Consider the following 16,921-nt stretch of genomic DNA (forward strand, 5'->3'; position numbering starts at 1 on the left):
ACCAAACCTAAAGCATTAACAACAAAACAAAGTGTGTAGCCTAAATGTAAATACATTTTATGTAAATACATTTTGCACGTACCATTTCTGCGTAAACCCCCCTTCTTATTAAATCTAATTAAATGTTCTTGTCTTCTTGACAATGATGTAGGAGGGATTTTAATAAAATGTGCGAACCGTATCGCCCCGGGCGATATTCATGCATCATGGAATATAAATTAGGAAACGTTATTTGTGAATGAAGCTCAGTAAAACCCACTGTCTTGTTAAGTAAGTCGTTTATTTAAGTTTAGACTTGTGTGGTGGGGGCCGTAGCAACCATAGACAGATGCAGCCGTAGGGATGCGGTTGCCACGGTAACGCCAGCAGCAGGAAGCAAGACCCAGGGACCATAGACAGAAAGGATGAAGGCAAAAATTAATAATTTACATATATTCCTTTCAGTTTCTAATTTTAGCAGAGATGACTGCGAAATGTTAGGTAGGAACAACAGTCTCTGGAGAACTCAGTTGTATGTTTTCAACCATTCATTTTTTGACAAAAAAAAAACACACACCATATGTTGACTGTATAAAGGCAACAAAGTGTTTTAGGCTATATTACTTTATGTATGCAATATCTACTATTTGGAAAATGTATCAAGGAAAGTGTAAAAAATATACAAATCGCAATAAAACACAATCACTAAGCTTGCACATACACTATCAAAAATGAAGGTGCTTAAAGGGTTCTTCACAGCAATGCCATAGACACACTTTTTTGACTGAAGGAATTTTTGTGTAACAGAAAGACTTTCAGATGTTAAAGGCTCTTTATTGAACCAAATGGTTTAGTTCTTCGATTGCAGTGGTTCTGAAACTATTTTTGCTTAAGTACCACTTTTTAGGATTTATTCAAACCAAGTATACCCCTTGACCAGACCGAAACATATTGCATTAAAATACAGTGAAATGAGATTGAGACAGTTATTATATCTGATGCCCCCACCCAGGTTTATTGCAAATAAAAAATTCTGTATGTAGCTTTACGCAACTATGTAAATCACTTAAGTATTAGGCATAACAGTTAAAGGTAAATCAGCGTTTTTCTGTCTGGAAAATTTTGATCATAAAAAAATAATAAATAACATTTAACCGCAACCTCCTCTACCGTACATTATTTGGCTAACAGACTCCCCTCCTGATTCTGTGTCTCAAAAAATAACTCTTATAAATTGAAATGTGTTTTAAATGTATGTATTAACTATTTATGAATATTTGTGTAGTCCTAATTTCACATATACTATACGCATATACTATACAAAAATACTATTATCATAATTTATTGACTTATTGATTTTCATTATTTATTCCTAAACTTCAGTTTCTCTCACGTACCCCCTTGCAGTTCCCCAAAGAACCCCTGGGGGTTCCCCCATTTGTGAACCAGCTGTTCTATGGGATCGGGACGGACCTTTATTTTTAGGAGTGCATAAGTAATAATTCCAAGAGTGTTACTTTAACTGTATAAACTGTATCTTTGACTGGGATAATATTCATTTAAAGTTTTAAAGGGATAGTGTACTGTCATTCTGTCAATCCAAACCTGTAAAAATAACTTGGTTTGTTTGAAAACAAAAAAATGAAATTGGGACGAACGCTTGTAACCAAACAGTTCTTTGACCCCATTGTAGTAGAATAAATACAATGGTAGTCAAAAGTGTCCCAGAACTGATTCAAAATATCATCTTAATTTTTCCTAAAATGGGTAAATGGGGTCCAAGAACTGTTTGATTACAATACTTCTTCCAAATATCTTTCTCTGTGTTCATCACAACAAAGACAAATTTGGAACTACTGGAAGGTGAGTAAATGATGACAGAATATCTACTTTTGGGGGAACTATCCCTATAAATCCATCAGAGTTTAATACGTTTTGCTTTGTATGTTTCCCTTATAGTATTGAACTTTATATGCACTATACATGCAGGCTATAGTGTGGGATAATCTTGGCTAGAAGATTATTTTACACTCTATGTGCATGCAGCCAGCCCCTCTGAGATACTCAGGTAAATGTAGAGGAGATAATCCATTCCTTTATAAAAATAACATATGGGTCAATACATACTCCATTTTCTGTACGTTAATTGATCTAAACCATACACTGTCAGATGGTACTGACAACAGAATTTAGTTTAACACGTATGAAATGATTGCTTTTAAACTTTATGTACATTAAATATAAAAAAGCATTGCCATAAGCTTCATAGACGGATCTGAACGTTTTTGAGCTGTGCTGAGCCCATTTAAGAGAATTTTCTGAGCTGAGATCTATTGGCCTGTCACGTCATTAATAATAAGCGATTGTTATGATGTGTCCATGAAACTTAACATTGAGGCATATATAAAAATCATGATATTCTTTGCAACAGTATTTTTCCCTTGACACATCATTTATGAAACTTTTCCAACAAAAACAACTCGCCTACACAGCGGTTAGATAATTTGAAAGAGGGGGTGTCATCAATGCAGCTTTGATGATTTCATACAAAATAATGAAAAGGAAAAATAGACTTGGATCAAGAGATTTCATTATAAATCAGCAGCTTTCGATTTTTGGTAGGTAATATTAATCATATTCGTGAGATCAATACCCATTCGACAACAGCTGCCCCAGTGGGTCTACTACTGCATCTCACCTGGTACAGGTGACTCTGGTGAAGGATGGAAGCTAATGTTCGGAACCAATTTTTTTTGCACCCAATACCTTGATTTGTATCCCCGTTACTTATGTGCTCATATCTATGTGTTTTATCTCTCCTTGTGGCCTTCCGGAGCCAAGTGGAACATTCCTGATGCTCAAGAGAATCAGAGGGGATTAGAGTTTGTTCCACCCACCTGGCGCAATTATGAATAAAGTCTCAGAGCTGAGAGATATGATTATATAAGCCCTGAATACAAGCTCACTCAGCGTCTTCAGGATTCAACTTGTATGTGAGGGGCAAGTCAGGGCAGAGCAATGTCACATGATGATCGGTAAAGTTACAAAACATTTCAAAACAGAATGTGCCCTACAAAATAAAATTTTGAACACTATGCAGATTTGTAAGCAATGTAAATATGTGTACTGTATTATTAAAATGAGTGCAGTAAGTGACCAGTCCCTGTTAAGAATCAGTAACCAGTGACAATGAATGGAAATTAAATAAAGAAGTAAATGGCAAAAATAACACACATCAACAAGGAATGATTCATGTGGGGTCATCACTGTCTCTGCCTTCTACAGCACAATTGCTGAGTGTTGCCATGGTAGCCAGCGGTGGATCTAACAGCAGAGAGAGAAAGAGTGAGATAAATTGGCAGCAGGGAAGGAACATAAGGAAGGGGGAACGTCTGGTACTGTTCAAAACATGAGAACAGAATAGAACAGGGGGCGATCTCAGGATGTGAGTGAGGACACTTTCATGATAGATGCATAGCAGAGAGAAAACAGATTCAGAGGTGTTTGTGTTTGTAAGCGTGTGTGTGTGGATAGTGGTGGGAGGATGATAGGGTAGATGGTTCGAGAGTGATTTGAGTTGTTTATGCTCGATTAAACTCTCTTAATGAACATTTTAAATGACCGGTATATTTAGCATAACAACAGGTGCGGTGTTGGCTCTGTATAGTGCAAAGGTTTAATGAGCTACAAGTGGCCACCAGTACCATCCCATTCTAAATGTGTTTAACTATCCATGTCATTGCAGTGATAACAAATCTCCTCAATTTATAGAACTCCTGCTTCATGTGTTGACATTAGTTTCCGATACAATGTTTACACAAATGTGCATTGTTGCGAAATAGCTTTACAGTAGATTTATAGTAATAGAGATACTAGAGGCAAATTTAAAATAAGAAATTATGAAACATATAGAATACATGAGATTAGTCAGACATTGCATTTTATAAGATCGTTTTGCATAACGCGGAATGTAGAGCAACCACAAATACAAAGAGTTTGGGCGCCATCGTGTGGCAACATTTTTAACTGGAAAATGTCAATGTTATAAGACCTTGCACTGGAATATGCAAATTATTTCGATCAAAATTAGTTTCTGAATGATGATATTTAAGAATATGTGAATATGTCTGTTTTTATTCATTTATCTATTTGTTTATTGATTGTTAATTTGTTTTATCATTGCTTTTACAGAAATGACATACAAGTACTATTTTAGTTTTATAATTTACATGAAAATGTATAGGCCTACTTAATATACACTTTCTGCAACTGATAGAAAATTGCACGATACTCTTTAAATATGTGTTTATAAGTATACTGGAGATGGTGGTCTAGTGGGTTAAACCACTGAACTGGTAAATCAAAGGTTGCTGGTCCCTGAGCAAGACACTTTACTCCATGTTGCTCCAGGGGGATTGTCCCTGTAATAAGTGCACTGTAAGTCGCTTTGGATAAAAGCGTCTGCCAAATGACTAAATGTAATGTATAACATGTGGACTTTTTAAGTCAACCAGCAGAGGGCGCTAAATACTCATATCTGCTGCAGCCAGCTCGTGACAGTTAAAACCGTCACGCTTATCAAAATACTGAATTTGACGGTCAGACCTTTTGTATCAAAGAACATGTAACTGGCAGTGTTGATGTGTTGTTTCGATATCTGTTGTGCTTTTTTATTCAACCGTGTAAGTTAATTTGCATTGTAAACATAGTTTAATTGAAGGGAAATTTCTGTTAAGTGTAGAGATGAACAGCATCTTGTTTGAACTATGTTTCGATATAACCTTGATCCCCGTAGTTTAGTCATTTTCAACCTATTTTTGTCAGGACCACGGACAGCTCTCGGTGGCTTTAGGCCTCGAGTAGTCATATTTTATCTGATCAAAAAGCAAATGTAAAACTGAAAGGGAGCGTTCTGACCAAGTGTTGAATTGATAACTTGTCTATTGGCCAGCAAACTTAAAAACTGATGAAACACTAACAACCATAATTTATTGCTTTTCTTTATTGAAAATAAAATACAATCCGACAAGAACAATATACATTCTGTGTCTGACGTTAATTGCTGACAAAACCCTAAATATGAATCCAATGATGTCTACTTCTAAAAATGAATCATAATTTCGTCTTTGAGTTCATGGGCTCAGAAAGCTTCAAGCTGACGTCAATTTTGTTGTTCTAAAATATTAAGCTAAAACTCTAGTCTTTAACGATCTAACGTTAAATTTCCTGGGGGTAGACTTGGTAAATCAAAGGAATGGCGACAAGCACACTCATTTTCTGGAGTATTAAAAACGTTTATTGCCTACTTTGGTTCATGTAATCTCATTCTGTCGCTTGATAAACCGTAGCCAATAGGATAACAGTGAGGGCGAGCTTAGTGCTGAATTCGTCGGATGGATTGGATCTGATTGCTGTGGGCCTGGGTGCCGAACTCATTATAGTTCCTGAATTCTCCCTGACGTCTGTCTCTCTCAAAGATATACTGGTATCCACGGTAACCTGGAAACTGGTAGCCCACCCAGCTGCCGTAGGTGCAAAGGTGAGACGAAGAAGCGCATGTTATTATGGAGAAATTATTAAAGATGTGTGCAGACATGAATAACTAATATGAAGACAAACGGTGTAAGACTTACGCTCCAGAGTTGACTTTAATAGAAGGAACCTCCTTACTGCACCAACCCATGGCTTGAAGAGAGGGGTAGTCATCGCACATCTCGAACTTACGTCCCATCATGTCCTGACACTCGTACAGGGTAATTTTACTGTCACTGTGGTTCTGATGTGGAAAGAGGACACAAATCATTTTCTTTAATATTATCCAGATGTACAGTATAGAGGTAGATCTGTTTATTATTATTTATTTATTTATTAATTTACAGTATAGGTAGAGAGATCAGGAACACATTTCATTCATTTTTATTGTTTAAATGTTATAAGGGAGCGTTCCATTTCAGTATGTGGACTGTAGGCCTTTGTCACTTCATTACCTTGTAAATGAATACATTATAATATAATGATACATATTTGTGTGTGGTTTGTTAGGTAATTTCTTTTTCCCCAAGATATTTCTTTAAGTCAGAGTCAGACTATACAGAGTCAGACAAATATTATGCCTGAAAATCATATCCAGAGGGCAATGATTCCCAATAGAGGGCAATAATTGTTTCCCAAACAAAAGGTTATGGGTCCTTAAGGTAACAATTGCACTCTATCACTCTTTATAGCATGTCCTATGAATAAAATTCAATTAAATGGGGCACTTTGATGCATTTTACTTACGGCACATTTGATGGGTCTAAAGGAAAGCAGGTGCTCAGTGCGGTAGCTGCTGTTTCCACTCCAGGCCTGGTAGCAGGGGTAATCTCCCTTCTCCAAGATGAACTGCTGACCCTGAAACTCTGGGTACTCATAAGCCACCCAGCTGCAGAGATAAATCAGTTAACTGTACATCAATGGTGATTTTATCTTTATTAAGATAACAAAAAAGTGAATAGCAGATTACACTGAAATACACACACATATATATATATTCTCAACACTTAACACTTACGGGCCGTTGTCCACCTTGATAGAGCGGATCTTTTGGAAATCCCTGTCCAAAATGTTCGGACACTCCATCATAAACTCACAGCGCTTGCCTTGGAAGTTCTCTTCTTCCCACACTGTGATCCTCCACTGCCCCCTCCTCTGATCCATCTGCTCTCGCTGATTCATGATGGCCACCTGTCTGCCCTCTCCAACTACCAGACGACATTAAAAGACATGGTTAACAGTATAACCTCACCTGACAGATCTCAGACTCCATCAGCAGAACTCATAATCTAACCTGTGACCTCAGGCTGCACCAAGTGAGCACCACGTAGGTGCTAAATACATTGTGTTAGGACTCTTAAGTCTGACTGCAAAGATAATGTGTACTTGTTCTGATATGATATTTACATAGTGAGGCTATTGTGCACTCCACTAAAAAAGCCAGAGTATATTAATAGCAATCTTGGATAGTAGGAGCCCAATGAATCCGGTTAATGCTAAATTCACTCTGTTGCAAGTTCTCATACACCGCAAAGCCATTTAACAACCTCACTGTCCAGAAATGGTTCACAAGGCCTCTATTTTCCATAATTCACCAAGTTTCTGCCTTTCTCTCCATCTCTAGAGAATCAACACGATTAAGCATCGGGTTATCCATTCTCATAGTAAATCCACTTTTGCCTTTCATGAAGGTACACATGATGCTGATTTTGGTAGCACAGAGGCGAGCCATACTCACATGCTGATGCGGGAGAGATTTAGCGTAATCAACATTGGGGATCGGTCCGCTGTCGGGGGTTTATATAGCCGCTGTTACTGCAGAATGTGCAGCATGACTGCCAGCTCAGCAGCATGTTTCAAAAGAGAGCTTAAGTCCTGCTATTGTGCAAAGGGGCTTCCATTTTCTGACTCATCAAAAAACAATGTTCCCCATAACTTCTAACACACAGACCAATTGTACAATTTGAATGCCATTTGTCCCCAAGGGCAGATTCAAAAAGACCTTTCCAGAAATAGCAAAATGGCTTCTTGAAAATCGCAGATTTTTCACTGTGAGTTGCATGCAGATCATTGTTTCCACTTACCAGTGAAATGATTTTAGGAAAATAAAAGTAAAGATTGCAACCAAGCAGTTAATCTCAGGTATTTACAACAACATTTTAAAACATTGCCATTTATGATGTCCTGTTTTCTAAAGAAGAATTTTTGTTTTTCTGCAAGTTCTAGACAAACCATAATTCCCATAGTGACATAGGCCTGTATAATTGCAATGTGTTTTCTTAAAGTGGGGGAAACATTTAGATTTACATTTAGTCATTTAACAGACGCTTTTTCCAAAGCGATTTCCAGAGAGTTCAGGGAGCAATGTCATAAATGTCAAATAGGTGCTGGTACAAAGTTATTTTATTCAGCAAAAGCTAGACTAATACCTGTTGAGAGAAAAATAGAGGGTTAGTGTTGACAATATAATGGGCAATATAAAGTCTCAGTGAATGTATTTATAAACAATAAGTTGATCAATTTGTCTGTAGTTTCTATCAACATAAGTTTTCAAATTCAAAAAAGTGTAGTGACAGAAAAAAGCAATGCATTCCAGGGCCAACTTTTATGGCAGTGCCTCTCTTACTGCAGTGATTAACAAATGCATGTATGATAATGTATCATTTTGCTGTCGTGTTTATACTCTATATGTTCAGGAAAATGCCAAAGGTATTTTGGAAGTGGTTTGGGTTATGAAATGTGCCCAGGTTAAGCTTCAATTTCGCAATAATGTTCTCTATCCTATGCAAATGAGTTCTATACAGAGAAGGAATGGTGAGTGAGCCTCCTCTGACTTCAGCAGCCAATCACAGCATTGGAATGGAGAAGCACCAAATGCAATATCCTCCTTATCTGAATAGGGATAAAAGTAAATTTTCAGCATAAACTCTTTTTTTAAGTCTCCCCTTTCGAGTGGCATAACAGACACACCAAAAGTTCTGAGTCTCCCCTTTGGAGAGGCAACAACAGAGCAACCCATCAGCTGACTGGTGGAAGAAATTGCAAACACCTTACTTCTCTTGACCACAGAGGAATATAAATATCACTAACCAAACCTATTTACAGAGACCTTGGCATTAATGTATTCTATCCGTTTATGTTTTAGTTGCCTTTGATATTGCATAGCTGAAAATCACATAACAGATAATTCTGCAATTATTTGTTTTACGTAGAAACAAGGTCTTCACCTTATTAGAAACACAGAAAACCATTTATCAGTTACCTATATTTTCTATTCTCTGCAATTTACCTTTCAACCTTACTATCCTTTAGCATTTTATTTACATTTAGTAGTTGTTCGTTTTCTTGTATATCTTTTGTTAATAAATTATATTTTATTACATCTGTATCTTCCTTGTGTTGATAATACAGTAAAGGGCTCTGCAAGTTAGCTGAATTTCACAAAATCCTTCAGATAAACCAGCTGAGCCAGTGCCCAGGGAACCGGGATGTGTGTTGATAATGTTGGTAAATTCAGAGCGTGGTACATACATCCGCTTTGGAGGGCACCCCAAGCAGTTGGTTGTTGGGGGCATTGTCGGAGGCGATGCCTTTGTTGAAGGTCCACCGGATGGGATTGACGAAGGAATTTAGGAAGAACTGGTTCATCAAGTGCGTTTTCTACATGGGGAGTGAACATACATGAGAGGGCATCATCACGTGAGTTTTGGGTACCTGGGCGATATGAGATCTGGAATTGAAACCAGGTAAAGAACATAGCCCAGTGGGCTTGGCGTGGGTTAAGGTGTTTGGCTTCTTTGAACTATTGCAAGTTCTTGTGATCTGTGTAGATTAGAAATGGATGTTGAGCACCCTCCAGCCAATGCCTCCATCCCTCCAGCACTAGCTTGATGGCGTGTAGTTCCCTGTCAACGATGTCGTAGTTCTGTTCTACCAGGGCGAGTTTATGGGAATATAAGGCCCATGGATGGAGTACTGGGATCGAAGTTGGATGTGGTGGAGATTTCAGAGCCTCTGAAAAAGCACAAAGCCGTGGGCCTGAGGGAGGGAGGGGAAGCTGGAGACCTGTGTCGCTAGTGGTAGCAACCTCTTACTAGTGGACAACAGCAGCGCCGCTGGTCATGAGCTTGTAGAAGGGAAGGAGTGAATGTAATCTGGGGCCGGTGGCGGAAAAATACTCATGCTGAAGGGACGGCTAAAGATTTTAGCGGCTGAGGTGGGGCAGCGGGGATCTCCAAGCTGGAATGCTGCGGGTGGGAGCAGCTGCTGGGAGCCTGCCGCTTGCTTGTCTGGCCTGGGCTACTGAAGGCCAGTGGTGGCGGTCTGCCGGAGTAGAGCCTCGCACCGCAGCAGTGGTGAAATGCCCGGTCCGAGCGACTGGGGATCCGGATGCTGGGCCAAGTTTGTCCGCGGCTTTTGGCCGTGGGAAGATCTCGGAGGAGGAGATTTGGGCTGTAGAGAGGCACAGAGGCCGCAAAGTCGGTAAGGGCTTGCAGTAAAGCCAACGACGGTCCACTTCTCGATGACTGGTACGGTAGGGGTACAGAAGCGTACGATGATGCTGGGGAAGGAAGATAATGCCTGGTGGGGATAGGGGACGGCGGAAGCCGAGGGCTCATGTTCTGTGTCCAGGTCAGGGCCGGAGCGCTGAGAAAGGCCTGGGCGGTGGCCCCGTCGTTGTAGATAGAGGTCGGGGTCTCTGACATGTCAAAAGTCATGGAGATGACGCAAGATAGCTGCCTTATTTATTGGATAGGTTGCTTGAGCTTATAGGGTAGAAGCTGTTATTAATGATGCGGATCAGCCAAGCTTGATTTTATACTCCTGCTCCTCTTGAACTTTGTTAATGAAACATAATTTCTTTGTTGAGTGGGAATGACATAAACAAGCAAAAAAGCCTGAAATTACAGCCAAATCATTTGTTTTATGCTATTCCTTTTTCTAATGAAAAACTACGGTGTGCCTTAAAAGAAAATTGTATTGTACACAAATGTTACATGACAAAATCAAGGGTATTATAGTTTACTTAAATAAAACTTTGGAAGACCTTTCCTGTCTGAGCATGCCACACAAGTCCTAGTCCTGGCTTTGGTCCTGTCCAGACTGGACTTTTGCAATGCGCTCGCATCAAATTCAACGCTCTGCTCTTGGCCTACAAGACCAACACTGGTTCGGCACCCCCATATCTTCACACGCTAATACAGACTTACGTACCCGCCAGATCCCTGCGTTCTGCAAATGAACAACGTCTTGTGGTGCCATCCAAAAAAGGGAAAAAATCCCTTGCGCGTACCTTCTCTGGATCTGTTCCACATTTGTGGAATGATATTCCCGCTTCTACAAGATCAACAGATTCTGTAGCCATCTTTAAGAATCCTCTGCAAACACATCTCTTCCCTCAACACCTGACCGATTAGTACTGACTTCTTTTTCTTTTCTACTCTTTCTATCCTCAAGAAAAACTCAGCTTCGTATACTGTGGGCTATATGAAACCAGTTTTACTGCACTTATGATTTTTGTTGACCTTATGTTGTTCCAGTTGTTTCTATTGTTTACGTCAGTCGCTTTGGATAAAAGCGTCTGCTGAATGACTAAATGTAAATGTTAAAGCTACAGTGTACCAACTAACGTTTCACTCCACCCCTCCTCCCTCCCTTTTGGAGCACTACAGTGTCTGACACAGTGACAGGACTAACTCGCCTTTAATTTTCACTTCTTTACCGAAGGAGATAACGTGTTTATGAAACGTGCTCCATAGAGCAGTTTGTCTGTTTAGGGCGACTGTAGAAACATGGCAAATTCCATATTAGGGGACCCCCGATGCATGTAAATAGAAATAGCGCATTCTGAGGTAATAAATATACCGCTGAAGAACTTCAGAATATATTGAATTTCTGTCAATAGATCCTCCAGAAATTATACATTGAACCTCATAAACAATTCTATTGGCCTAAATATTCTTCGAAATACTTAGACTAAACAACATTTTAAAATGGTGTCTCAGGAATAAACTGGAATAAATTTAAGCTGATGCACAAAAATTGTGAATGGACCTAAAGTAAAGTAAATAAGAACGAAACCAAAATAACATAAAACACTTACTAAAACTAAACTAAAATTAACATGAAAACTAAAAATATAAAAAGTTACCTAGTTCATAATATCAATACATTTCTGCAAACTACAATAAAACTGAAAACAAGACAACAATAACTTATAACTTAGCCCCTAAAACATCATTCAAATATATTTTCACTTAAAGCCACACATTTTCAAACACATTATTATATTACACAATCACCTGCTTCACACAACAGAAATCCAAGCTAAACTGATTTGTATATACGTTGTATAGCACTTATTGGTGTAATGTATAAATCAATTGATTTGTTAAGTATATAAAGGGAATTTTTGTATATATATACAGTATATATATACTTTTTAAATGGGTGAAACATCAGAACTTATGTTCTAATATGTTGTGATCAAACTCTCCAAATATGTTTTTATTAATGGATTTTGTATTTACAGAAATAAATCTATTCTTTATGGGTGCCATTCTCTTTAATGGCCGTGAGACGGGGGAGCTGGTGAGCTCAGAGAAGGCCTCAGGCTGATCACATCTCACCCAGTATAACTACGACCTTCATTTCACAGTGAAATTAGTCCATTTACATCACAGCCCGGCCTACTCTCACTGACACACAGATAACAATTCAAAGTAGAACAATGAGTCAGCCCTCTAAACCATTTTAAGACAAATAGGTTACTGCTCGCTTCTTGTAGTAAAAATGTGGTTATTCAACATTACCGTGTAAAAGAAAATAAACACCCGCAGAAGCTCACACGGCATAATAAAACATGGTAATACATGGAGCCCTGCTCAGTGTTCCAACTAGACCATCACCTGCTTCTCACTTCTCAATCCATTCAGGCATCACATAGAACAAACAGGTACTGTTTACACATCTGCCCCCACTCCTGCTGTCTGTGTGCTACACCCTATACCCGTGTGTGTGTGATGAATGTTTATTAGTGCTTCCCATTCCATGTGTGTCGGTTTAGTAGGCAAGTGCTGAGCCCGTGTGTAGGTGTGTGTGTTTTTCATAAATCCATCAGTTCCATGGTAACACTCTCTATCCTTTGCTCGTTCTGCGTCTCTGTGAACCGGCATTAACATCCTCATGTTGTCAGGTAAGCTATGGAAAACAAGAGCCACACGGATGACGCACACATCCAGGGCTGTTAACCAGTCACCTGGCCTTGGTTCTATATTCGTCTGTGCGTCTGAAGATGATGTGGTCTACACGTAATGCTTGCCATACAAGCACACAACAGTTACATCAATTTCACTGCCAAATTTTGAATTTGCATTCATTTTAAAGATTCTATCTTTTATGTAAATGCAACAGACAGGGAAGTTGCAATGTAGAACTTTGGATTGGAATCAGTTTTGTTCCTATAAATAAGCTTTTGGGGTGTTCTCTACAACTTTCAGTATGTCCATCCGTCAACAAGTAAATTTTACATGTACTCTGTGGTGCTTATTTCTGCTGGTGGTACAATGCTGAGGGCCAAAAACCACCTGCCACATGTTCACTGGCACCATGGAAACTAATCCTCCACTGTGTGTGAAAAACGGGTCCTGACAGCTCGAACTCAGAAATCTGCATCACTATCAAATTTGCTTCGACTCTCTCACTTTCTCTCTCTCCCTCTTTGTGTGGTTTGTGTTTTTTTAGTGTTTGTTTGCATGTGTGTTTGTTTTACTATGCACTGTGTATGTGCATTTCTGGGTGTGAGTGCAGGTGCGTATGTATACGTAAAATATATCAAATATATATAATACTACAATGTATATAATATAAAAATCATGTACGTGTGTGTGTTCATGTGTTTATAGCTGTGTTAATGTTTGTTTGTCACACACAATCAATACTTAACCCGAACAAAAGAGTTGCGTTGACTTCGGTATTGCTCATACGAATTTGTGATATTAGAATTATTTTCGGCCAATCAGGCTGTGAGATGGCCTAAAGGCACTTGCATATTTCATTAGTGGTATTGTATTGTATTTGGCTGAAACACATGGCCCCTGAAGCACCTAGCAGGAGTAACGTTCAACATCATCAGAGCAGAACATAAAATTCTGATCTAATAACGGCCTTCTGATTTAACATCTGCTACAAACAATGATGCTCTCTTTTCATTAAACTGCTTGATTATTATTGCCATGTATAAATTCTGTGAGGTATATAATAAGCAGTGCATATAAAATAAAGAGATGCGTAGTTCTGTAAATCAGTTGTGTTTATTAAACGTTTTGCAGTCTACCTTACATCAGAACAGTTGAGTTAACTACGCAAACCTGACCTGGAGAAATGATATAAAGGTGTGCTGCTGACCTGAGAACAGCCACTGCTGTTGAATGGCTTTATGTGTGTGTTATCCAGAAAAGTGGGTAGTGAAAGGCAATTTATTTGAATGAATTTGACTTGAGAGATAAAGAGTCCACTTTGACTGGCTGTGAAGCAGCCAGGAACAGATGGTCAATAGATGGAGAGGGAAGAGAGACTCTGGGCTCATATAGTTAATGTTTAACCTTTTACCTATTAGTACAGATTACCCATTATCCCCACTGCACATCAAGCTCTCTACTAACTTTTGGGTTTCCATAGTAACCATATGCCTCCGCTGTTACTAGTTTAAGAGTGATAACTCAACACAAGTTAAGTGTTAAGAAGTATTTTATTTGGCTTTGTTATTACAATAAAGTAGGCTTCATAAATATTGCAATTTATTGCAGCAGACATCACTAGTTTGTGATAAATATGCATTCGTTTAAAACCAGCTCAAAAGAGGAAGTACATATTTGCTTTACCTGATAAAACTGAGTGGTAGAACAGGTTGTAAATCATAACATAACAAATATTTCAGGCTGATCACAGCTAAGGGGTTATTCATTTTACGCCCATTTGTGTATGAATGTCCTAAAAGAGGTGGTTTGGGCTCTCATTTTCCCATTCTGCATTCACAGTGTTCAACGATCAAAATTAAACCAACATTTAATTTTGTGAGTTTCTTTTATAAGCAATAAATGCATTCATTAATTCATTCACGTGCAATATGCTTCCTCATCCAAGTGTTCGGTGTATTTCCATTCAAAATCCATTTGAATCCAATGATGCTGGAGAACTTTGGTGCTGCAGAAGTTCTGCACTTGCTTAACGCGAGCCGAACGAACAAAACTGAATACACATGTATTGTGCGTGTGGCTCAACGTAGAGCAAGTACAGTTTTATCTATCAAAGTTCTGTAGGGTACACTGTTGGAAAATCCAAAAACATTTTTCAATGCCTTTTGTTTGCTTCACTTTTATATGAGAAGGGGCCTTTCACCTGAGAAAGAAAAGTAAAAGTAAAAATATGTTTTTACCAAGAGAATTTTTTGTATTATCTTATTTATATTTTGCAAATTGCTAGTAAGATTGCTTTAACACTTTTTCTTATACATTGCAGTGTAATAATTAACACACTAAATACTGTTTTTACATGTCTGGCTTACCGTTGTAGTCTCTTATCAAGGTGGATCCAAAGTATTGCCACAGCAGAAATGCTCCTTTCCGCACCTACAGGTCCAGTGAATAAACTCGGCGGTCACAGGTTTTTATAGTCGGCAGAAATCATGCCCCCCTCTCCTTTTCCTGCAAATGTAAAGGTGCTGATGGCTCTCCACGCACCTGTCGCACTTTCGAGCAGGTCAATGTTGACCGAGGGGCGGGGTATGATGGTTCGTCCTGCTTTTAGTGATGTTTGGGCCTTCAAGGCTGTAGATGCAAATTTCGGATCCCGTATCTGTTATACGGATATTTTTGAAGAATCGTTATGGTTTTCGAATCAACCAAACATTACAAATTACAAATACGACTACAAGGAAGGTTGTTCTCTGCTTCACGCAGGACGGGTTTGATTTGCATCAAATTTACATGACACTTGCAAATGTCTCTTCTTTCCTGATTCAGGTCAGGCGCCTGAAATAAAAGAGTCGCCTAAATGATATCTACTATTACTTTAACTTTATTTTTTATAGCTGATAATATGTATAGAGAAATATAAGGTTTACCTGTGTCACCTTGAGTACAGCATTATATTTTTGAGAAAGGTCATCCAAGGTACTGGTTTCACTAAAATGAGATGTTTAAATATGCTTAAAATATAATTGAACTCTATAAGTACTTTCCGAATGCGATACGTCGGCCTTTCTTATATTTACAATCTTATAACAGGACTATGGCGCCATCATGTGGATAATTCATACAATGACGTGGATTTCAGTGCCGTGAGGGGAATAAGCAAGTGCAAGAACTTTGCATGGTGTCATACCTTCATGTCATGCGTAAAAAAAGCTATGAATAGAAAAATAGAATATTGTGAATAGTTGATAGTTTTTTGTCATTTAATTTGAAAAGTAAAACAATTATAAAGGTATAATTCTACATATAATTGGTAAAGGTATAATTATACATAATTATGAACATGTAAAGTGGATTATTTTTATGCAAATTAAGAGACTGTAAATAAAACACACTGTGTTTTTATGTTGTTAACTATAATGGTCAACATAACTGTACAGAACGTTACAGTAAACCAAGAACTTACATGTTTACTTAAGCAAACAAAGAAAGGAAATACATGCACAACGATCTCTGAAACATTATAAAAGGGTGGTACTTAAATGCTGACACAAAGGTTGCAGGCTCAAAAATTTGTTTATTTGTTCACACAAACATTTAAAAATCATTTATTTTCCCTCAAAATGTATATCTTTCACTGCGTGTTATAAACCTTTTGTCCACTAGATGGCGACGGTATAGTACATCTGCGTTGATCTACACCAAGTTGCGCACGTCACTGTCTGCTGGAATGTTTGAGTATGTCATTAATGAGAGATTAAGCCAATTCTCACTAATGTAATACTGATGCTTGTTTCTTTATCTTGATTATTCTTGATAAATAAATGTAATAGTTTAAATACATTTGGGATCTACTATACATTGCGCCAGCGACCAATGAACTCCATTCGATAAGAAATATCGATTACACAAATAAAAGCAGGTACCATACAAACCATTTTTTTAAGGAGAAATCTAAAATTTGGGTTTTGGATGTAAGAGATCAATGTAGTCCTCTAGGGATGAGGAAAACCATCAAAACGTAGTGTTGCTTACAGACACCGATCACCCAAATATAAAAAATATATATAATGTCAACAGATTTAAATACTGAATTAATCGAAATGAATCGCACAGATTTGTCTCTGCTTAGTTTTCATTTAAATACACGATCCCCCACTAGCAGCAGTCGAGTGCCCTACATCTTTCTGACCCCGCCTGCTCGTGCGCGGGCCAAA

At 38.3% G+C, this 16,921-nt stretch overlaps 1 protein-coding gene across 1 annotated transcript; it reads right to left on the bottom strand.

Annotated features, from left to right (window-relative positions):
• Positions 1-5,174: 5,174 nt before the first annotated feature.
• cryba2a (crystallin, beta A2a) lies at positions 5,175-7,491 on the bottom strand. The gene is made up of 5 exons (XM_056750812.1): positions 7,250-7,491; positions 6,530-6,719; positions 6,259-6,400; positions 5,613-5,755; positions 5,175-5,501 (listed from the first exon to the last, which is right to left on the bottom strand). The coding sequence occupies exons 2-5, from the start codon at positions 6,691-6,693 to the stop codon at positions 5,354-5,356; spliced, it is 597 nt and encodes a 198-aa protein (XP_056606790.1). The 5' UTR covers positions 6,694-6,719; positions 7,250-7,491; the 3' UTR covers positions 5,175-5,353.
• Positions 7,492-16,921: the final 9,430 nt, after the last annotated feature.

The sequence above is a fragment of the Triplophysa dalaica genome, chromosome 6 (genome assembly GCF_015846415.1).
Source record: "Triplophysa dalaica isolate WHDGS20190420 chromosome 6, ASM1584641v1, whole genome shotgun sequence".
In the NCBI taxonomy this organism is placed as follows: domain Eukaryota; kingdom Metazoa; phylum Chordata; class Actinopteri; order Cypriniformes; family Nemacheilidae; genus Triplophysa; species Triplophysa dalaica.

Bases quoted from the DNA above. Each gene is read 5' to 3' on its own strand.
- cryba2a (XM_056750812.1), bottom strand. From the start codon at position 6,693: ATGAATCAGCGAGAGCAGATGGATCAGAGGAGGGGGCAGTGGAGGATC. The intron at 6,401-6,529 runs GTAAGTGTTAAG...TTATCTCTGCAG, and splicing joins ATCAAGGTGGACAACGGCCC to CTGGGTGGCTTATGAGTACC. The intron at 5,756-6,258 runs GTAAGTAAAATG...TTTCCACATCAG, and splicing joins TTAGACCCATCAAATGTGCC to AACCACAGTGACAGTAAAAT.